General features: G+C 42.8%; 1 protein-coding gene and 1 long non-coding RNA gene across 6 annotated transcripts in view; one reads left to right on the top strand and one right to left on the bottom strand.

Moving 5' to 3' along the window:
* The window catches only part of DZIP1 (DAZ interacting zinc finger protein 1), a 31,517-nt gene that overhangs the window by 5,232 nt on the left and 2,751 nt on the right, over positions 1-23,534 (top strand). The window contains exons 2-16 of one of the 5 annotated variants that reach the window (XM_083435812.1): positions 303-387; positions 1,104-1,228; positions 2,818-2,979; positions 3,703-3,840; positions 4,135-4,197; positions 7,306-7,359; positions 7,809-7,946; positions 9,769-9,820; positions 10,003-10,059; positions 14,718-14,863; positions 17,205-17,388; positions 19,472-19,601; positions 20,655-20,708; positions 21,828-22,042; positions 23,063-23,190. In XM_083435812.1, the coding sequence (XP_083291938.1) occupies positions 303-387; positions 1,104-1,228; positions 2,818-2,979; positions 3,703-3,840; positions 4,135-4,197; positions 7,306-7,359; positions 7,809-7,946; positions 9,769-9,820; positions 10,003-10,059; positions 14,718-14,863; positions 17,205-17,388; positions 19,472-19,601; positions 20,655-20,708; positions 21,828-22,042; positions 23,063-23,190 (1,731 nt within the window). The remainder of the gene's footprint in view (positions 1-302; positions 388-1,103; positions 1,229-2,817; positions 2,980-3,702; positions 3,841-4,134; positions 4,198-7,305; positions 7,360-7,808; positions 7,947-9,768; positions 9,821-10,002; positions 10,060-14,717; positions 14,864-17,204; positions 17,389-19,471; positions 19,602-20,654; positions 20,709-21,827; positions 22,043-23,062; positions 23,191-23,534) is intronic. The other 4 variants (XM_083435813.1, XM_083435814.1, XM_083435816.1 and 1 more) reach the window with 4 other exon arrangements.
* Positions 4,102-5,878, bottom strand: LOC310675389. The gene is made up of 2 exons (XR_014510091.1): positions 5,465-5,878; positions 4,102-4,986 (listed from the first exon to the last, which is right to left on the bottom strand). It is a non-coding gene; the product is annotated as an uncharacterized lncRNA (long non-coding RNA).

Below are 23,534 nucleotides of genomic sequence, written 5' to 3'. Positions count from 1 at the left end.
ATGCAGCATTAGCACCATTAGTGCTTCCAGTAGCTTGTGCATTTTTGGACCAGGTACTTTGTCACTTTTGAAACTATGTATTGAGAAATGAGTAAAATAACAGAGGTATTTGATGATTGATTTGTGTGTTTTGTCTGTTACTGCTAAGTCCATTTAAGTGCTTTACATATTTTCTCAAGAATACAAACCTACGTTGAGAATGGGCCCTGGACTAGCACTGAAATATACAGACCTAATTTCTTACCATAGTTGTATAGGTGGATTTTTGTTGTTGTTTAAACAAAACTACATTTATTTTACAGTGTCAATTTTGTGACAAAGCTTTTATGAACTATTCCTTCCTGCACAGTCATTTGCAACGTCGCCACGCAAAGGAACCACACTCTGGTGAGTTATGAAGCAGGAGAGGAAATCTCAGAATGGGCAGTGTAATTCATTCCTCCCCCCCCCCCCCCCCGGGGTGAAAAAGCAAACAAGGAACAGCAGTGCCACTCAAAGAACAAGAGTGATTTTGAGATATAGCTTCAATCCAGCTATAGTTAATCATAAGTAACTCCCACTGAAAGCAATGGGATTTTAGTTAGCTGTTTCACTGATATCAGTAAAATTTGGTCATGACTAATTGGGCAACTTGATGGAACTACTAAAGTAAACTGATAATTCCTTTATTTTTATTTTTTATATTTAATAAATGCAAATCTAGGTGGAAATGTAACAGGTTCACATCTGGATATTTGTCCGTTTGACATGCTTTTAAAAAATCACTGTCAAGGAATCCTGACCCAAGACCCAGGTCAGCACTTCCTTAGTGGGTCTGGATCTTGCTCAGAACCCAGGATCTCTATCCACTCCACCAGGCCAATGTTTTGGGAATGTTTTGAACAAAACATTTCAGTAGAACTTAGACTCTCAAAGTAGCTCACAGAGCTCCTTCTTGTCGCCTTTGGCTGATACTGCTCTGAGGCAGAATACACCTGGCATTGCTGTTTGCAGAGTGGAATTTGGAATTGCATTCCTGAAGTGCCTCTGTAGGAAGAGCTGTGTTGCCCAAAATAATAAGGAAAAAAACCATGTTATCACCAAATATGTATTTCTTTTAATAGATCAGAAGCAAAAAGTGCGGACGGGTCAATTACAGGAGGAGATCAACAAGCTGAAGGAGCAGTTACAGCTCACCAGGTCTCAGTTAGAAGCTGAGCAACATGCACACATGGTCAAGTTGTCTAAGGTAGGGCATACTCTAAATGCAGTTGAGCGGAATCCCAAGTAATGCATTATGGATGTGATCCTGAAGAGACATACACATGGTTTAATCCCATTGAGTAACAGAGAAAACAGGACTGTAAATTTTCAAATGGCCTTATTCCTCTGCCACACAACATTCACTGCCTATTCAGTGCATCAGGCATGGATAATCTTTACAGGTAGTCTTGAGTCACTTTGGGAACAGAGATTATTTTGATCCATAAATGCATGGAGGTCTAGATCAGCTTTTCCCAAACTTGGTTTTCAAGCTGTTTTTGGACTACAGCTCCCAACATCCATAGCTAGCAGGACAAGTGGTTGGGGATGATGGCAACTTCAGTCCAAAACAGGTGGAGATCCAAGTTTGGAAAGCACTGGTCTAGACAAAAGCAGGCAGGCATCTGGGTAGGTAGGGACAGGAAGTCTCAAAGCAGCTCAGTTTGTGTTTGAGCAGCATGTTTTCTCAGACTGAGGATCCAAGTGAAAATCAGTTTTATGGGACTAGGAGGAACCCTGCAGACTTCTTGTGCCACTTGATTTCTATTTAACTGGGAACTGTCATACCAGAATCTGGCCAGGATGGGCTTCCCTGTTATACTTTCTGGGCTTGATGAGGCATGTGACCCTCACCTGAGCCTATTCCAGCTTGAGGAATCACCCACCTCCTCCCCGAGCTAGCGAGCCCCAGCTGGGCTGTGGGTCCTTGTCTGCCTTCCCTCAAAACTAACAGCTGTAAATTCTGGAACCCTGAGGTCAGAGGTGGTACATCCCATTTCACCACTTAGGCAAAACAGAATCTGGTCGTCTGCAGTGGGTGGCGCCGCAGCCTATCATAGAGCTAACAGAGCTAGCCAACTGCTCCCTGCTCTGTCAAATCTTCACAGTTGGCCAGAAAGTGAGACACTCTGCTAGAATCTCTGGTTTGAGATCCCTGCCCCTTGCAAGTGCGGCAAGTGATAAGCCAGAGGGATGAAGCAGCAAAAGCAGTCAGAAGCCAAGAAATCTCAAAGCTGAGTACAAGCTGAGGCAAAACGAATTAATTAGGACTGGGATGAAGGTAGAAGCAAGAGGGTTTGTTAAAATTGGAAGCAGCAGGGCAGAAGACAAATGTCTGGGTCATCCGTGATGGGACAAGGAGGATGCTCAGGAAGTTTAAATAGAAGCAACAATAACCAATGCCTTGTACTAGCAAGCTGGCCATGTTTTCTAAAAAGATCCATTATTTTTCAGTGTTAAGTGAAACTCTTGTGAGATATTTTAGAAGAGAGATACTATCAGGAGTCAGTAACCTTTTTAAAGCTGCTGATTCTCACTTGGATTCTCAGTCTGAGCAAACAGAGGGCATGTGATTCTGCCACTTTGTTGAAGCTAAGAAGGAACCCCTCTGCACGCTGCCTTGAGTTCCCTGATGGAAGAAAAGCAGGATACAAATGTATAAAGTAAAGACAACTATAAAAAGTGAAAGAATGAAACTCAAAATTTATCAACCTAGGACCTTTGTGTTGCTTGGAACTGTTCAGTTTGTTGTATCCATGAGAGAATTCTCGGAATAACATTTTAAAGCAATTTCAGGAGTATGACGAACACAGATCCAAGGAGGAGGAGATCCGGCAGTTATTTCACAAATGGAAAGAAGAAGAAAAAGACAAACTGGCCAGTGAACTAGAGAAGATGAAAGAGATGTTTATGAAGGAATTTAAAGAGCTAACTGCGAAGAATACAGAATTAGAAAATGTAAGTAATTGAGAAGGGGTTTCAGTTGGCCCTCACATACCTTCAAGGGGTCTTGACTTGATCACTTGCTTAAAGTTCAAGGCGTGAGCTTCTGGGGAAAGACACTTCGGATTTTCTAAGAGCAGAGCTTTATAAAGACCTTGGTATATTCATGAATCTAATTTCAGTCCCAAGGACCAAAATATTGCTACGTCATTTAAACACTTGCTGTGATCCAATCAAAGACCGTACTTGCATGGAACCAGGTTTTCCATACATATCCTTAGCTGCGTGAGGCTCTTTTATGCAAACATGTGCATGTTTCCTCTGACTCGTGCAGCTTGGCTGGACTGTGAACATGAAACCTTCTTAACAGAGCAATGCTACTCATCACAGTTATGGAGGGAGGGCAAGGGGCTACCTCTATTCTCTACCCTGCCCCTACCAAACAGCTCTTTTGCATTGTTACTACTTTTCTAAGAGGCCATTGAATTTACAGGGTTGGACTGGGATCAATGTTCAAAAAATGGTAGTGGGTGGATTCCTAAATATTCAAGGAAGGAATCGTGCAAGTTATGTCTTCAGGGAAAAGAAGGCAGAGCACGTACACCCAACCTGTGAAATTGCTGATTGGTGTGCCCGTTGTTGTTTGCAAATTTCCATCCTCTAGTACAGTGCATATTTGGATTTTAGCCTTTTATCATTATCTCTCTCTCCCTCCCCCCCCCCCCTTCTTGCTCATAGCATCTATTAGAAGTCCAGAAGTCTAACAATCACCTGAAATCTAATTTGGGCACATTAAAAGATAGCTATGAATTTCCAGAAGAGAAACACCAGAGTTCTGTAGATCAGCAGGAAGCAGTGCAGGCTTTAGAAAAACAGGTAATTTAATGCAAATTCCATTCCAGTTGCCTTGTTTCTAGTTTGTGGAAAAGAGTGTTATTACCCTGTACATATTAGATCAGAGCTTTCCAAACTGTGTCGCAACAAGTTAGTGTGTCGGCTGCAGTGTGTAAGTGTGTTTTGTGAACACTTCCCATGCTTCTCACAGGGCTGGAAAGGGGCTAGTTTAACCTCCAGTTTGCTGCTTTTCTGGTGGAGACATACACAAACACACATCATATAAACTGAAATACGAGTATGTTAATACAATTAACTTTATTCTGTCTTACGTAGGACACTGAGTGGAAGGCTAAACTACAAGCTCTTAAAGAAGAACATGGCAGTGAAAAACGCATGGTAAACAAGACTGTTTGTGATTAAAGGGGTGGGGGAATAGACATTGGCTTGGATCCTAAAATAAGTCATCCTAAAGAAGTTAGTGGAAAGAATGTTTCTCCTTCTCTCCTTCCCACTTCTGCCATCTATGACCCTTAAGAGTCTCTCGGGAGGAAGAGAGGGCACTCCCAAACAATGTGGGAAGAGGGGCTTCAGGGGAGAAGGGGACAGAAAACTTTCTTTAACTCCCTTACCTCAGGATCCAAGCCAATCTGCTCTCATGACATTATCTAAGGACCTGGCAAACTGTTCAGAATGGGTGTTAAAATCTACTCCTTTTGTGTTGTAGAATTCATTTGAATATTCTCATTGAAGCCATTTCACATTCAGTCCTTGCACTGAAAGCATCAGTACAGAGGTTGACTCTTTGCAATACAACCAGCTGGTTAGGGGGTGGCACCTGGTCTTGTCCTAGCCCTTGAGAAGAGCACAGTTAGAAATAACTTAGGATTCTGTGCTTTGGTATTGGAGGCATCTGCAGACGTTATGATGTCATATTCACCCAGGAAGGGACGTAATCATGTGACCTCTCCCCCCACCCCAAGTCTGTTGCTGGTCTTTTCTCAGCTTTTCCCCAGGACACAGCAAGTTCTTTCTTCTCCTTGTTACCTGTGCTTTGCCTCAGGCCTAACCTCTTCCTGATTCTTGAAGCATCTTCTTTCACTCTTCCAAATCCCTGAGTTCCACACGTGGCTCAAGCTATATTCTGTCAGATGGCCCTCCTAGCTTTTGCCCAGCCTTCACCAGATGCTGTAGGAGAAAAGTGACCAGAAGTCCACTAGCAACAAGACGCTCCTTCTCTTCCTACAACAAGACACCAATCTAGACCTCAAACCAACTATTCTTTGCAGACAGGTGTCAAACCTGTCATCAGTTCTGCCAAGATCTGGCAACTCAGCTATAAGGACATAATAATATTCTTACCAGACCTTTATTACATCCATATTATGTCATCTACAGGTTTCAGGAGCTTCTTCTACCCTCTTTGTCCTCCAGCCCATCCCTCTGAGCGGACCTGGTACACACTGAATGTTCGCAGGCTACTTAAGGCATGTATTAAAGGCACCACTGCCTTCTGACAAAATGAAAATCTGTTGATGTCTTTTCGTCCTGCATCTGTAAGGAGATTTTTCTCCCAAGTGCCACCGCTAGAAAGTGAATCAAGGCATGTGTTGCCTATACAAGGCACATCACCTACCAACACTGTTGCACATTACAGTCACTTCACCTGGGCTGCAGCTGACATATTTTCCAGGCACTACAAAATAGACTGCTTTGCCTTAGCAGAAGCTGTCTTTGGGAGGGCAGATGTTCTAGCATGTAGTCCTTACCTTATTCGGAATGCACATCCCATTGTTGGATGCTTCCAGTGTCAGACACAGAATGGAACATCGGTTGCTCTCCATGGAAGTTCCTTTTGTTTTGGCATGTACAGGCCTCCTGTCTAAGCTTGGCGCTCCTTGTAACACTTTCACAAAGCCGGCAATTCCTTCACCCTTGTTGCTTGGCCTGCTCGGGCTCCTACACTCCTACTCCCCTTCTCTATTTATACCCCTCTAGATACATTTTGTCTCACGTTTGGCTACAGGACAGAATTGAGGGATGACTCCCCTCCAGGACTGGACTTTGTGAAGAAAACAAGGTAACGCCAGTCCCTTCATTCCTGAGCAAGTGCAGACGTACTAATCCATTGTTTAATAACTCCATACACCAAACCACAGCAAACCTTCATGGTGATTAATCAGTGTCTGATATCCCATCAGCCATGCCATCAGACTTCCAATTTCATCCATTCTTAACGGCTATTTTTTGTGCCACGGATCAGCATAATCTTCCTAGCTAAACATTGCATGGAGTCACGTGTAAAAAGCTAAAATCCCACCGGTCAGTAGCTTGAGGAATAGAATGGGAGACTGGATTTGTTCCCTCCCCATGTTCCCCCTTCCCCAGAAAACCAATTAGGCTGGGTTTTTACTTTTGAAAAAAGGACTCTGCCTGTGATGTACTGGATCAGTGTTATTTTTACCCACAGGACCGTTCTCTTGTAGCCTTTTTAGCTTCGTGTGAGAAGAGCTTTGCGCCCAGGACGGGGAAAGGGGAGTCAGCAGACACTCAAGGAATAGTTTCAGAGAAAAAGCTTTATTTCTACCATCCATGAACTGGTATAAGGAGCAAGTGTGATAGATTCACAAACAAGCACGAGTTCACAGCCATTTGCACAGAGTATATATTCCCCTCCAGTTCCCTCCCCTTTCTCCCCCTCCTCAGGAGCCCTGCCCCATGATGAGTTTCCTGAGCATGAACAAAAAGCTCCTGTCTTTGGGACTCTTGGACTCCTGGCGCCCTTCCCAGGAAAGAAAAGCTGCAAGTTGAATGTACTGTTTGGCAAGGTCAGCTAGCCTGAGAAGCGAAAAGGCATTGTTCTTCTCAGCTCAGCTTTTGCTACAGCAGAGTAAGATAGCAAGATGCTTAGCTAAATGCTTTTTAGCCTTAGAGAAAATAATTTGAAAAGTGCAATTTGAAAAGTGCCTGAGGCTTTGAGGCCTGATTTGGGGGGTGGGTGTGACTTACACAGGTTTTAGGGTATCCTAACCTGTCCTCTCCTCCTTCACTCTGTCTTCTCTTTATGCCAACTATATGCAAGTGAAAATTGTAATTTCTTTCCCTGTTCTTTTAAAGGCTTCTTCTGAATGGTTTCCCCCCTCTTTCTCCAGCCATTATGTCTTCATTTCTGTGTGTGGCTGTTTGCTTATTTACTTACTTAATTTATACCCTATATTGAAATGCACGAGGGCAGCTAACAAAATTAAAAGGGCAAAAAGCAATTACACTGCTGGTAAGACTGTAGCCTGCTAGGTCAATGAACTTATCTGTCTGGTCTGTGATGTGCTTTGTCCCCATGGTGATCCCCAAGGAGGATACTGGTATGTCAGAAACAAATCCACATTGGATGTTTTGCCCCATCTCTGGAACTTCCAGTCAACAAAGCCAGGCATGTCTGGAGAAATACTCCCTTTATGCCCCACCCCCCTCCTTCACGGGCGTTTTGGATGTCACAATGACTTTCAGATGCAGTCTGCTGGAAGGTTCAGGAGACAGCTGACAAACATGCTAGGTATCAAGGTGGGTCTTCAGTGAATTTATTTCTAGCTCCTCGTATCATTTTCTTTTTGAAATAGCATCATCAAGAGCTGCACACGACTTTTTCTGTCTGTTATAAGAGTCTGTGCACTCTTAGGATATGCCCACGGAAGAGATAAACTTCCCAGACAAGGGCTAAAATAATAACAGCAAGAATTGATAGATAACCTAAGCATCTATTTAAAAACAAAAAAAGCCCCTCAGCTATTCATCCTCATGTGAAGGTAGAGGTTGTCTGTTGCTTTATAAAAAGAGAATGAGTTCCATAGGGTTATGGATTTCCATTTGCTATTAGTCCTTTGAGCTGGAACTTTTAAATGAAAGAAAATAGGAACTAATCCAATAAACATTTTTATTTAAAGTAGTGAAATGTTGGAATATTTTAGGTCTTATTTAAGATCAATTTATTCTTCCATATTTGACACCTTCAGCTTACGTCCCAAATTGAGAAGTACAAAGCACGTAGTGAGACCTGCAGTGCAAGCAACATCTTCTATAAGAAGAGGATAGAAGAACTAGGCCAGAAGCTGCAGGAGCAGAATGAACTCATCACCACGCAGAAGCAGCAGGTCTGTTCATTTAATATTGTTATGTATTGAAACCCCCAAAGCAGAGTGGAAGATTCCTCTTCGAAATGAAACAAAACAAACCCTTGAAAAATACAGATCTATTTTCAGCTGCTGTACCATATTTCAGGGACACGGGTGGCGCTGTGGGTTAAACCACTGAGCCTGGGACTTGCCGATCAGAAGGTCGGTGGTTCGAATCCCCACGATGGGGTGAGCTCCCGTCGCTCGGTCCCTGCTCCTGCCAACCTAGCAATTCGAAAGCACGTCAAAGTGCAAGTAGATCAATAGGTACCACTCCAGCGGGAAGGTAAACGGCGTTTCCGTGCGCTGCTCTGGTTTGCCAGAAGCGGCTTAGTCATGCTGGCCACATGACCCGGAAGCTGTATGCCGGCTCCCTTGGCCAGTAAAGCGAGATGAGCGCCGCAACCCCAGAGTCGGTCACGACTGGACCTAATGGTCAGGGGTCCCTTTACCTTACCATATTTTACCAACCCATACGTTTTAAATTGTGTTCTTAGAAACAGTGATCCTGATTTCTGCAGGGGTTAGGGCTGTTAGAGAATGACTTCCCCCCATTTGCAGCCCCATTCACAGGGGGGAAATGTGGGAAGAGAGGGTTATTTTTCCAATTTGGGAAGGGAGCGGTTGGTTGAAAATTTCTGAAGGGAAACCTGTGCTGTGTTTTTGTTGTGCACAAAGCCTCCTTCCTATTGCTCCTCTCTCCCTCCCTTGTCCGGGGAAGTGATATCCTGGTGAGTTTATTCACCACCTTGCTCTAAGGATGCCGCGCAGAACTGTCATTGGAGCAAGCAGCCACCACTCCTACCTGGCCAGCAAACTAGCTAGTGTGTCACTTCCTGCCCCCAGGACAAGGAGGGGGAAATAGGAAGGAGCTACTTTGTCAAGGTTAAAAAAGAGGAGGGGGAAAATCCCTTCTCTCCCATTCAATAGATCAACTCAGTTGGTCAAACTGGGGAACAGTTTTAGTATTACAAATTGATTCTATAGCATTGGCTGTAACAGACCTTAAACTGGCACAGAAATAGCACCCAGTGGCATTGTATTAATGAGATGTTCAGAGCACTTGAAGCAACCTCGCTCCTACAATCAAGCCAGGTTTGATCATGTTAGGGTTCACATTAAAAGGTAAAGGGTAAAGGGACCCCTGACCATTAGGTCCAGTCGTGACCAACTCTGGGGTTGTGGTGCTCATCTCGCTTTACTGGCCAAGGGAGCCAGCGTACAGCTTCCGGGTCATGTGGCCAGCATGACTAACCCACTTCTGGAGAACCAGAGCAGCGCACGGAAACGCCGTTTACCTTCCTGCTGGAGTGGTACCTATTTATCTACTTGCACTTTGAAGTGCTTTTGAACTGCTAGGTTGGCAGGAGCAGGGACCAAGCAATGGGAGCTTACCCTGTCGCGGGGATTCAAACCGACGACCATCTGATCGGCAAGTCCTAGGCTCTGTGGTTTAACCCACAGTGCCACCCATGTCCCAGGGTTCACATTAGGCAGGAACAAAGTAGTCCCCTGAGCTACTCCAGCAGTCATTACCGGAGCTCTAGCTGGGGCTGGCTTCAGATGTTTGAATCAAGCTGCTGCCTGTTTGTGGGTGGGGAGGGTGCAGCTGGGCTAGTTGTCCAGCCATCAGCGGCTCTTAGGTCAGGGGACAAAACAACCCCACCCTGACCTATAAGGCCTGCACATGCCCATCTCACCTTGTCAAAACAGCAGGGATTTAGCTGGTACCATCCCACAAATGATAATAGTTGTCTCCTTTCTAAATCTGCACCTACGCTTGACTCTCTCTATATTTTAGATAGAGAAACTGGCTACAAAAAGATCAGTGGAAAGCGTCAAGTCATCTGATGGTAAGTGGCAACAAGAAGGACTTTAAAATTCCTTTGTTTTTATCTTCTTGTTAATCATTTTTCTCTTAACAAATTGTTCCAAAGTATATAATTCAACAAGTCATCTTTTTCCCCCTAATTGCGTTGAGAAAGTCTGTTGAGAAGTACAAGAATCTCAAGCCTATATTTCTTTTCTTTCCCAGTGAAAACGTCAACGCAGAATGTTGTTCAGCCTAAATCGAGTGTATCGTCCATGCGTGGTAAGTTTTTGTAATAGATCTCACATTATTACTGATCTTCCGGGATGACAGCAAGTAACAGCTAAATTTAATTAACACAGCAATATTTTTTTTCTTCCAGTGCAATACTTCTTTCTATTTCTAGACAAAACTGAAGCTTTTTACTTGGAGTGTAAAATTCCATTGTAGTGGAATTGACTTATTAGTTAACTGATTTTGTTACCAAATGACCTCCGCATCTAAATTTAAGGCACCTAAGAATAGGTGCCCGAGGCATCAATTTACCTAATAGTTGAGCTGACCTTGAATAAACCATAATAATTGGATTGTAAAATAGCAAACAACCTCATTACATTTTGTTTTATTTCAAGTGGTCTCTTAATTTTAAAAAAGCAGCACCGTGAGGCTTTCAATTAAAAAAAAGTTGACTGGAAAGCCCATTCACAATAATTATTTTATGACGACTTTGCACCATGAATGCTACTGTAGTGTTTTATGCTTTGATGTTTTAATCTATGTTTTAAATTTTGTACATAGCTTTATTTTTTTGCAAGCCACTTTGAGACCCAGATGTGGCGATATGCAGGGTGTAATAATAGTAAAAATATTCATTATATGGCAACTGCACTTTTCATTTCACATTTGGGTTGTTTGAATGGTCACTATGTCTCCAATCTCGCAGATATATTTATGATCACAAGGGCTGTGTTTGGACATAATACTGGCCAAAAACCTTAGTTAAGCAAAGTAGTCTGTGCACAAGCTGTGTGTTGGTACACATAAAAATAATTTTATTATTTATACCCTGCCCATCTGTCTGGGTTTCCCCAGCCACTCTGGGTGGCTTACAGCATATATAAAAACATAGTAAAACATCAAACATTAAAAACTTCCCAATAAAGGGCTACCTTCAGATGTCTTCTAAAAGTTATGTAGTTCTTTATTTCCTTGACATCTGAAGGGAGGGCATTCAAGAGGGAGGAGGCCATTACCGAGAAGGCCCTTGGTCTGGTTCCCTGTAACTTCGCTTCTCGCAGTGAGGGAACCAGCAGAAAACCCTCGGAGGAGGACCTCAGTGTCCAGGCTGAACGATGGGGATGGAGACGCTCCTTCAGATATAGCTCATGCACTCCCCGCTCGCCTCCTTTCATGAGGTGAGGAAACAAACCAGCATGCCATAGAGTGGCTGGCTTAGCATAGCACCCAAACCAGTTCTCATGAGTACCACAATTAGGAAGCCAAGAGCAAACTCTGGATTCTAGATCATGGATCTCCAAAACAAACCACAACCACAGTTTCAGATGTAATACTAAGCTAGACATTCCATGATGTGTTACCCTGGAAGGGAGGGGTTAACTCTGGTTTTGGTCAGCATTATGCCTGAAGACAGATATAGATTTAATATCTTCCAGTAGCAGCAATCTTAGCACATTATAGCTCATAGTTCAACTAATTGGGCTTGGAAAGGTAAAAAAATGGAAGGAACATTCTTCACAGTTTTATCATTCATTGTTTTATCAGGTCCATTTCCTCCACTTTGGACAGGCACCAGAGTGATTGTCTCCATTAAATTTAAATCCATACCTGTAATTTCAGATACACTTCCGACTATACTAAGAATAATAATCCTTTTTCAGTTTTTGAAACAACTTGGGTATTCATTTGGGATGATTTTGCTGGTGATTGTCTATTTTATTTATCTCTGCAGGTCTTTTCTGTCTCTCTTTTTATCTCTTCCTACCTTGTTCCACCCCCCTGCCTTTTTAAAATTAATTTCAAAATTATGCCTTAAAGCAGAAACACTACTTTTCCTACTTTCTAGCAAACAAGACCATGATTAGTACAGCTGCATTGTGTTTTCATTCAAATGAAACAGCTAAAATAGGCAGTGTCATCTTCATGAGTGAGTAAATTTAATATAGTATCCCAGTTTTTCTTTCTTTTGTAAAATAGAAGTTTCCATCTGATATTCATTTCTGCTTTTTGGAGAAACAAGCTTAGATTAAAGCATTCATCACTGATCCTTTTTTGTCTTCCGTGGAATTAAATGAAACAGATCCATTTCAGTACTTAATTTATTTAGATTTCTAGCTCATTCTAAAATAAGGGCTTAGGGAAGTAACTGCACTAGAAAGAACTATGACAAAAGCTGACAAATAAAAATGGTTTTAAATAAAAAATGCCTTAAACCAGCCTAAACTGAAACAAACACATAATCTTGGATGTATTAAATTTGTCAAAAACTGGATTTTGTCGCTTGCTGGGAGATGTCAAAAGTTCAGTCATGTCATGTCAAAAGTTCCATTTAAATCAACAGGACTTGGGTTACAATTCTATATCCACTTACCTGAGGGTAAACACCACTAAATTCAGTGGAACCACTAAATTCAGTAGACATTATTAGATTGTACTGTTAGAGCAAAACTTGACATGGCGTGAGAGCTCTATGAAGGGATTCCCTATTGCCTCTTCCCCACTCCTGCACAAATAATCTACAGCAGCGGTTCTCAACCTGTGGGTCCCCAGATGTTGTTGGACTACAATTCCCATCATCCCTGAGCTCTGGCCTTGCTAGCTAGGAGTGATGGGAGTTGTAGTTCAACAACATCTGGGGACCCACAGGTTGAGAAAGGATGATCTGCAGGGTATGTGGCTGCATCTGGGGGAAGGTTGCTTAGTTACCCTTTTCTTTCCAAGCCATTTCCTTAATAGATATTATGTCCTGATGCTTCCACCCGGAAAATGACACGGGGTGAAAGAGTTAAGCCCACTGCCTGATCCTCTATGTGCCTGGGTTAAGAACCCCCAAGCTTCTTGGGGATCATTCACAGGTGACTCATGACAACCATGGGGCTGCCCACCCCCCATCCTGTGACGGGTCACACACTTGTATTGGTCAGATGTGCCTCTGCATGCTCCCCCCTCCTTCCCTCTGAAACCTCTGGTTCAGGAGTTGCCTTCCATGCATGGTGAGCAGGGAAGAAGCCCAGGAGCCTAAGACCTAGCATCTATCTCACTACACATGGAGGTAAGATGGGAAAGTCCCAGGTACAGCCAGAGGCTTACTTTTGTTCTAATGCTAAAGACCTACAACCACTCCGCTTGCAGGTAAAGCTGAGAAACAACTGCAGCTTAATGTGATGGAAAATATTTCACTTCCTCCATGCAAATTGCTACAGAGAACAGCATTCGCTACCTTAAACACATCCCTAAAATTTGAATAAACTTCTATCACAAGTAATGACATTTTTACTGGGCTCTGAAGTTAGTGGCTCAGAAGAACAAATAAAACAAATGGGGCACCTCCATATAACCTTCTGCATAATTTTCACCCTTTGGACCTTTATCTTGACCTGTTTCTGTCTGTCTGTCTGTCTGTCTTTTTGCTATTCCTCTGTTTCCTGATTATTAGAACAGGCCAATTTGGTCCACATCCTGGAGCCCATAGAGGAGCTTCCAGAGGATGGAGAAGGTAATGAAAGGGCTGATCAAAGCATCTGTGGCCTAACGTGGGAAATGTTTACTAGGAATACAAATGTACATGTTTATATGGTTTCCAGAGTATCATCACGTAGGCATGCTTTCGTACTGCATGGTAAATTACATTTTCAAGCCCTATGCAGAGCTAGGCACCGCAATATTTCCGCCGTCACCTTCCTGAAAGTAGATTGCTCCTCCTCCTTTCCACTAATTCCCACCACCCACTTCCCCGAAAAGCCAGTTCCAGTCCTTCCCACACTTCTGGGCAGCTCTGACTGTGCCACTGTTTCAGTTTAAATATAGTGTGAGAACAAAATGTGAGCCTGCTTGTTACAGCTGTTTCTGAGCAATGGGAGTTTCATTTTAGGCTCTTCCTCCTAGTAGAAAATTCATACCCAAACGCAATCGTCATCTTCCTGTACCTCTTCACTTTCTTGCTGGGGTGGCCAACGTGGACCCCAGCTCCCATCGTTCCTGACCATTGACCATGATGGCAGGGACTGATGGGAGCTGTAGTCTAGCAACATTTGGGGGGGGCACCATATTGACTGCCCCCGTTCTACGGTACTTCCTTGCCTATGTTGGTAATCGTTTCAGGAGGAGTAGGGTTGGCAGGCAGGACTTGTGAGCCCAGATCCCTGGAACATAATAAATTGCTATTTTTCTCTTGTTGCTGTTACTACAGTAGCTCTTTCCGGCAGATAAAGCGTTTTCTTCTTATCCTTTATCCTTGCACAAACCAGTGAGATGAGCGTGCCCAGTGTTTTTGATGGCCAAGCAAAGATTTGAACTTTGATTTTCCACAGGCAAGCAGTAGTAATAGTAATTATTATGATTAATTATTATTTTTATTATTACCCCACCCCACTCTATCCAATTCTATCCAAATTAAAAAGCCAGATTTATCGGGCAGAATTAAAAGTGGCCTCATGATATGCCTGTGCTTATGCATATAATGTATTTCAATGAGGGTTTTAAGTATTGTGTGGTGTTGTGTTTTATATATTTATGTGGTAAACGACTCTGGAATGCTATGGGATGAAGGGCGGTTTAAAAATGAAATAATAATAATAGGTTTCTAACTTTTTAATGTAGTTTTTTGAAGTTAGTTCTTCTCTTTTGCCTCTTTAATTGTTGTGGGCTTAGCATATATTGATACTACAATATCGTTGTAAATAAAACTATCTGTTTTGTTTCAGAAACAGAGAAACATGAGCCCAAAGCAGGGAGGAATAAGCACCATGCAGCACATTCTTTGAAGAGCACTCCTTCAGTACCAAGAGAGCTGAGATCTGTTTTGGAGCAGACCCTAGCAGAGAAATTGGAATCCTTGGGAATTAAATCAGTAAGGCCACTTTATAGTATTTAGGTGATCGGAAGATACTTCTCTCCCTTTTAGTTCCTTAACTTCCCCTTTCAGTCAACCTGGGACAATCAGCAATTCAAAATCACTGAGGGCACCAGTGTTCTTCTTGTGTTTTTTCTTAGACTTTAGTGTAAGATTGCAACACCTGCCGTAATGTGTGTGTTCTCACGTGTGTGCAGTCTCACACTACTGTTGGTTACACTTACCCTCAAAGCAAAATTTATGCCTGTATCTTGTTGATCAACACACTACCATATTTTTTCATTTACGTCCACCAAGAGACAGGGAATGGAGAAAACACGGGCGCAAAGGTTTAAGTTCTACGCATTTCAACTGAATTGTGACCTGTCACAATAAGCCACAAACCATGGCCTATGAGCATGGCTGAACTGCACCTGCTTTGAGCCTCCCTGCTAATGCATAGAGAGAACAAATCACAATCCCCGGATTTGCATGCTGTCTGAACCAGGGATCATGGTTTGCTTTGCTTAAACAGAACTCTCAGTAAGCTAAGAACAAACGTTGGCTTATTGTGGTTTGTTTGGAGTAGACACAATGCAAATCCCTGGTTTGGAAGTACTGCTAAGCCGGGGATCATGGTTTGTTTCCCTCCCGACATGACCTGGGAGGACTGAAGCCAGCCGAGTTCCCTCATGCGCGGCTGGTCATAGTTTATGGCTTACCACAATGTGTGAACATAGCCAGCAACTCATTAAAGTGCTTAACTTGGGTTGAATTATGCATATTAAGTAACATTCAGTTTAAATCTTCAGTAATGAAGTAGTAATTAGAAGGATAAAATCTGTTTAGTTTGTAAAGAGAATTTCACATACTGAGAGCGATAGTTTATGGGGGGAAATCCTCATCATTCCAAAGAAATAAAAAGAGGGAAGTAAGATGATGATGATGATGATGATGATGATGATGATTATAAAAATACTATTTATTTCTGCTGGAGAAAACATACCAAGTTTAAAGTTTTTCAGATGGACTCTGAAGACGAAATTTCCCATAAATCTCATTTGTTTGCTGGATTCAAAACTGGGATTTTTATTTTTAGGGAGAAGTGTGATTATAATATCTAGAATCACCGTCTCATTTAAACCAAGCTTGTATTTCTTAAAACACAAATACAGAGTCAGAGTTTGAATAATACAGACATTAGGAAGATGGCACCATACATTTAGGAAAAGAAATGCTTCTTAAATAGTGCCACCAAAAACCACATAGGGTGAAGATGTCAGTGCCATTGAATAAAAAAAAGTAAAAGCCTACACCAGAAGTAGAGAACCTTCTTTCTGTCAAGGACCACATTTCCTTGGGGGTTAATCTGCCAGGGGCTGGAATGGGTTGGTCTCTTCGGTAGAAAGGGAGCTGTCCATGGAGGCGCAGGTCAATTCTGCTTCCAGGGCAGCTGTTTATCAGCTCCATCTGGTATGCAGGCTGAGACCCTACCTGCCCGCGGACTGTCTCGCCAGAGTGGTGCATGCTCTAGTTATCGCTCGCTTGGACTTCTGCAATGCGCTCTATGTGGGGCTACCTTTGAAGGTGACCTGGAAACTACAACTAATCCAGAATGTGTCAGCTAGACTGGTGACTGGGAGCGGCTGCCGAGACTATATAACACCGGTCTTGAAATACCTGCACTGGCTTCCAGTACGTTTCTGAGCACAACTCAAAGTGTTGGTGCTGACCTTTAAAGCCCTAAACGGCCTCGGTCTAGTATACCTGAAGGAGTGTCTCCACCTCCATTGTTCTGCCCGGACACTGAGTTCCAGCGCTGAGGGCCTTCTGGCGGTTCCCTCACTGCGAGAAGCCAGGGAACCAGGCAGAGGGCCTTCTCGGTAGTGGCACCCACCCTGTGGAACGCCCTCTCACCAGATGTCAAAGAGAAAAACAACTACCAGACTTTTAGAAGACATCTGAAGGCAGCCCTGTTTAGAGAAGCTTTTAATGTTTAATAGACTATTGTATTTTAATATTCTGTTGGAAGCCGCCCAGAGTAGCTGGGGAAACCCAGCCAGATGGGTGGGGTATAAATAAATTATTATTATTATTATTATTATTATTATTATTATTTAAAATAAATAGTAGGCAGGGCCACCCGTTCTCTTTTTCTGCCTGTCTCTCTTCGTTACACATTTGCTACAGCATCATCTTGTAGGGTCCACACAAAAGCAACATCCTTCCCAAGGATAATTTGTATGATTTTCAAAACGGCGTTTCTGGAAAAGGGAAGCAGTATTGCTTTTTTTAAAAGCAGAAAGTGATTTGCATTTTGTCTCCTGCATATCAGAATGAAACTTTTCATCTTTCGCAGGGAGTTCATGGTATCCCAAGTGATCATTTGAACAGGGTCTTAATGTCTGTGGAATCTGCTAGAGAAGAAAGGAAGAAACAGATCCCCGACATTCATCTCATTCGGGAGCGGCTCCAGCAGCAAGTCAACTTCAGGGTTATGTCTTGCAGCAGACTTTATTCCAGTTCTTATCTTTCTCCAGAAGGTGTGCTAACTTCCCACCTCTCTCCCTGCCCCAACCACCCCCCACTGCTTTCAGATGTCTGGAGGTCAAACCAGCATGTTACTTATAACTCGAGACAACGTAAACGTGGGCCTGCTTTCATGTGCAGTGTGTTAAAGGTTTTGTTAACAAGTTAATGTTCAAAAGCAGATCAGCTGTTTGTCTTTGGACCCATTAATTAATCTGTGAGCCATTTACATTTTGGTACCAGCGTTGTTTGAGGGCAGTGGATGAGGGCAAGAAAACTGGTCCCTAGCTCATGTGGAATCTGATCAGAGAGGAACAGGTATGAGCTTCCTCAGAATCTGCCTGAGCCTCCTTAAGCAAGTCATCACCACAGTTTTACGGCCCCAGTTTTGAACACATTCTCTAATACAAGATGCCTGTATGAACTGCAATCGCTAATCCTTTCACAGATTTATTTAAACTATTGTTAAAAACTCCCAACTTACTTGTGTAAGGACTACATGTTATCTAATTAGCAGTCTATACATTCTTGACCAAAGCTACTTTACAATGTATCTTATTCATAAAAAAGTGGAAATCCCGCTACCTTAGGTATTGACCAATCGGATATTACGTTCCGTTAGCACATTTTGCAATATGCTGCTAGGCTTAGGGGCCAGAGGGCACTTTTCTGGCTCAAGATGTACAGTGGTGCCCCGCAAGACGAATGCCTCACAAGACGGAAAACCCGCTAGACGAAAGGGTTTTCCATTTTGGAGGTGCTTCACAAAACGAATTTGCTATGGGCTTGCTTCGCAAGACTAAAATGTCTTGCGAGTTCCTGCGGGGTTTTTTTCCTCCCCCCCCCCTTTTCCCCAAGCCGCTAAGCCGCTTATCAGCTGATCCGCTAAGCCGCTTATCAGCTGATCCGCTAAGCCGCTTATCAGCTGATCCGCTAAGCCGCTTATCAGCTGATCCGCTAAGCCGCTTATCAGCTGATCCGCTAAGCCGCTTATCAGCTGATCCGCTAAGCCGCTAATAGCGGTAATCCGCTAAGCCGCTAATGGGCTTGCTTCGCAAGAGGGAAAAAAACGCAAGACGAAGAGACTCGCGGAACGGATTCTTTTCGTCTTGCGAGGCACCACTGTATAGCTAATGCCTCTTTTGTGAAACCTGTGCCCAATATAGAGAAACATTACTAACATTTCTTGTGAGCACAGCTTTCCCCCGCATTCTCTGTTATTCATTAGAGCATTTTTACCCCATCTTTCCTTTGTTGTTGTTGCTGTGTTTAAAAAATGTGCACTCAAGGAGGCTTGCGGTGTAAAAATTGAAAAACAGTAGCAAAAAACCGAACTTGAAATGCAAAATAAACAGGGACAGCCAGGTGACTTTCTAAAAATTCAAAGGAACTCAGAGCACAGAAACAGCCAAATGCCTTCTGAAATGAAAATGTATTCCTGAGATGATGAAGAATAATCAAGGAGGAAGCCAGGCAAGCTTCCTTACTTGGGCAGGTCTATTAGACACAATTCAGCTGGCAAAGTAGAAACTGAAAATGTGTCTGTCTTTCTTGTTTATTTTGACATTGTTCCGTGGGGTATATCTTTGTTGTTGATTGAATTTATATACCGCCCTATACCCGGAGGTCTCAGGGCGGTTCACAGAATAAAATCAAAATATAAAACCACAAAATACATAATCAAAATAAAAACAACAACGCAATAACCCCCCACCCCCCAAAAAACACATTTTTTAAAAGGGCATAGGATCCTCACAACATTTAAAGTAAGATAATTAAACTTGGAAAGGAGCCACTCATTGGAAAGACCATGATCTCAGAAATGTCTGTGGCAATATTCATTGGCAACCAAATTGGCCAGGCGCCTTTCTGATACAAAGACAAAAATAAGAGTTGGAGTGAGGGGAATTAGCTTTGGTTGTTGGGCAGATGTAATACTATTGCTTCATCTTCCGTAAGGGAAAGGCCTGTATCTAATGTTGCAAACAAGTCCTCTTTGCTGAGTTTCATCTTCTTTCTTCTTGGTACTGTTTCTATCGCTGATGCACTTCCACCAGAACATGGTTTTGAGTATTTATAATCTGTGTTTCATTGCAGCTAAGAACAGGGTAGCTCATTTGGGAGGTTCGCTGTCAACTGTGTTACCCAAAGCAGCGAAACGTCCATCTGTTGCCAAACGCCCAACCGTACAAAGACCAGTTGCTGCTGAAAACACCCCCGCACCAAAGTAAGAGGAACTGCTCAGTAAAGTTTTGTTTGAGTGTTTGGGGTTCTCCGTATTATCGGAGGCAGCCTTGTGGAGCACCTGAACATGTCTGTATTATTCATCCGCTGGGAGAGATGCACTGGCTGCTGATTGGCTGCCACTCCGTATTGAAAGCCTTGTTACTAACACAGAAAGCCCTGAGCAACTTGGGATCAGGTTACCTGAAAGGCCCCTGACCCGGGATAGACATTTAAAATTTCTTAGATCAGGGTTTGCCAAACTTGGGTCTCCAGCTGTTTTTGGACTGCGTCATCTCTGACCACTGGCCCTGCTAGCTAGGGATGATAGGAGTTGTAGTCCAAAAACAGCTGGAGACCCAAGTTTGGCAAACCCTGGCTTAGATCATCTGGGGAAATTCTACCCACGGCTCCATGTCCTATAGAATATTACAGAGCATGTCCATTTTTTGCCATTGCCCCTGTTCTGTGGAATGCCCTTTCCTCCTCCATACATGACACATTGTCTATTAGCTGCTCTCTGCATCTTTAGAAGGTCTATCGTTTTCCCCAGGCTTTCACAGGTCCCTAAGATTGGATCCTGTTATTTCTGAGTTCTCGATTTTATAATATTGTTTTTATTATGATGTTGTGTTCTTTTGGATCACAGGTTAGGGTTTTCCCAAACTTTTTCAATGTTAAAAGTTTGTAAATGCTTTTAAATAAAAGAGAAAGAAAAAAGACAAGAAATGAAAGAACGGAAATAGGTGTATTGATTTATTTCCTCTGGCCCCTCAAAAGGATCTTTTAACAAGATAGCGAAACCGTCATCCTTCTGCAGGGAGGGGAGCAATTAAAAAGCGTTTACTACATTATTCCTGCATTGCAGGGGGTTGGACTAGATGACTCGGGGCCCCTTCCAATTCGACGATTCTATGATTTAAATATATTTGTGACATTCATAAACCTCTTCTGAAAGGCAATTGCCCAAAGCAGAATACAGAATCTGAGTACAGAGTACAGAATCTGCAATATATTAGATAACAAAAGTTGTAATTTTTGTTATTGTTCCTTCCAGAACCAAGAAGAGCGCTTTGGGAGATGAAATCCCCAAAAAGCTGCATAGTATTACGTAAGTCTTCCGTTTGGTTTCTGTGCGCAATATTCTGAACTCGATTTAAACAATGCAAAGAAGAAATGTCAAATTGTATACGTGCCACTTTACCTAAGGTTCAGGTTTGCCAGTTGCTTGAAATGGTGAGGCAAAGAATTGGGGATGGACAAGTAAGCAATAGAGGCAGAACAAAAGAACAGGAAGGGGAGAGGCAGAGGGGTTTGCAGGATACCACCCCTAAATGGAAGTGCTGCTACCACTCCTTTAATCCCTTGGCCTTCATCAGAAACTATTCACAGATTTCTACAACCATGGTGGCTGGAAGTCTCTTTTTTTAAAGACATGGTGAATCAGATTGTGTAGTAAAATCCAAGACAGATGTATAGCTATGCTTACTTTGCACATGCTTACTATAGGTCAGGTCAGGGGTTCAAATCCACACAACAGCGCAAGCTCCCGTTGCTCTGTCCCAATTCCTGCCAGCCTAGCAGTTTGAAAGCACACCAGTGCAAGTAGATAAATAGGTACCACTTCGGCAGGAAGGTAAACAGCGTTTCCATGAGCTCTGGTTTCCGTCACAGTGTTTCGTTATGCCAGAAGCGGTTTAGTCATGCTGACCACATGACCCGGAAAGCTGTCTCTGGACAAACGCCGGCTCCCTCGGCCTGAAAGCGAGAGGAGCACTGCAACCCCATAGTAGCCTTTGACTGGACTTAACCGTCCAGGCGTCCTTTACCTTTACATTTACAATAGGCAGATGCTCAGAGAGAGCCTTGAACCACAGGTGCGCTCTACCTGCTTTTCAAACTGGATAAAATGGTTTGGCTGCGTAGAATCCACCTTTATCTGAAGGACCTAAAATGGCATTCCACACGTTCCTTACTGTGTATGGGATGTTTCTCAGCAAGACTCCTTTCTTACTAGTTTCGAAACATGGGGAGAGTTTAGGTTGATGGAAATCAACATTCTGTAACCAGTTTTCTCAAGAATCGTGGCATTGTGGATTAACTTATGTTGAAAATGGTGTGGCTAAGGCCGTACCGTGTTTGGCAACAGTTGGGTTAAATCAAGGTCTTGCCACAGCGATGATGATAATAATGGAAGGTGACTAACTCCACCAATTTCCCTCTCCCTTAGAACCCCACCATTTAGCTCAGAGGAAGAAGTAGAAGAGAACGACATCATGCAGTCCTATATCTCGCCAGAACTGTCTCAGCCTCAGGCATCCAAGAGCAACATTAAAGGCAGCTTGTCAAGATTTGCAAGCCAGAGTGATGTGAACTCCATGGAAGAAGAGGAGGAGGAAGAAGAGGAAGAAGAAGAATTCAAAACAAGCCTTAAACCTTCGAAAAGTAGGGCAGCTAATTTTGTTGACCACCTTAAGGAGGAGGACACCTATGGGGAGATGCTCCTCTCATGTTCACACCAGGATCTATGTTCACCCCATGGTCTCCTTTACTGTGGCTTTCTATCCTGTGCTCAGGATTGTGCTGAACAGCTGATAATCATACTGGCTGTTAACCAGTGGGATTAATTAAAAAGAAGCACGTAGAGAGAACGGTGAAAAGGAAATCATCCTTTGACACACTACTAAATGTTAAAGTCTGAGGGGTTGTAGCAGGAGGACAGGGTTCTTGGGCAATTCCCACTGCACAGCTGCTGCCTAGACTAATATCATTGATTTACGAGTAACTTCTGAGATGTAATCAGCACAGTAGTTGAAGACTCAGGGGGCAGTCTACCAATCTCATGTGTAAGTTTTTTTGGGAGGTGGGAGTGAGGGGTGATGGCATGGCAGCCATCATTAATTTGGGTTTATTTTATTTTATTTTTTAATAAAACTAAAATGTGTTGGAAGATTTGTGTTTCCCTGGACCATTTTGTTGGGGAAACGTAAGGGGACGTTTTTCTCCCACTATATTAAAATCGGCTAGAAAAACAACAGAGCACCTCAGTGGCAGAAATCAATCAATTTATTGGGATATTTTTGTCTTGGACTCTTGATTGTTTTCAAAACAAAAACCTACAACGCTGGGTTATTTTTTGCTAGAAGAAATATTTACCCTAACATGTTACACTGGCAACCCAAATGAGATAAATAAGCACCCCAAATGTAAAATTCAGTTGGTTTTCTTTGGATTATTTGTGTACTGTAAATAGCGAGTGACTGAATTTTTTTTATTACTATGCAGGCAAATTTTTTATTACTATGCAGGCAAAGATGCCCTATAATTATTGCATTATAGGTCTACCTCTGTGTTGATTCTGCAAGGAAAGGTATACTGGGAGTGTAATTTTACGCCCAAAAGTCTGGGTTAGAATTAAGCATTTCAGTTATAAGTTGCCCATATCCTGTTTTCTTGATTGTGTAGGCGCATTTAACCAAAGAGGGACTGTCCAAATCGAAAAGCTTCCTCCGAGCCAAGGAAAGGAAAATGAATCTGCTGAAGTAATTAACGTTGGCCCCGTATCTATTCAAAAGTGTGCCCAAGGAGTAAAGGTATTAGATTTTATTTGAAAAAGCCCTATATACATCGAGATACAGTGGTACCTCGGGTTACATACACTTCAGGTTACATACGTTTCAGGTTACACACTCCGCTAACCCAGAAATAGTGCTTCAGGTTAAGAACTTTGCTTCAGGATAAGAACAGAAATCGTGCTCCGGTGGCACGGCGGCAGCAGGAGGCCCCATTAGCTAAAGTGGTGCTTCAGGTTAAGAACAGTTTCAGGTTAAGAATGGACCTCCGGAACGAATTAAGTACTTAACCCGAGGTACCACTGTACTGCTTTTCACTATAGCTGTCAACTTTTCCCTTTTCTTGCGAGGAATCCTATTCAGAA

Source organism: Podarcis tiliguerta, assembly GCF_965153285.1.
Source record: "Podarcis tiliguerta genome assembly, chromosome: 4".
NCBI lineage: Eukaryota > Metazoa > Chordata > Lepidosauria > Squamata > Lacertidae > Podarcis > Podarcis tiliguerta.
Note: the sequence above shows the minus strand (reverse complement) of the source record. Positions and strands in the feature narration are given on the sequence as shown.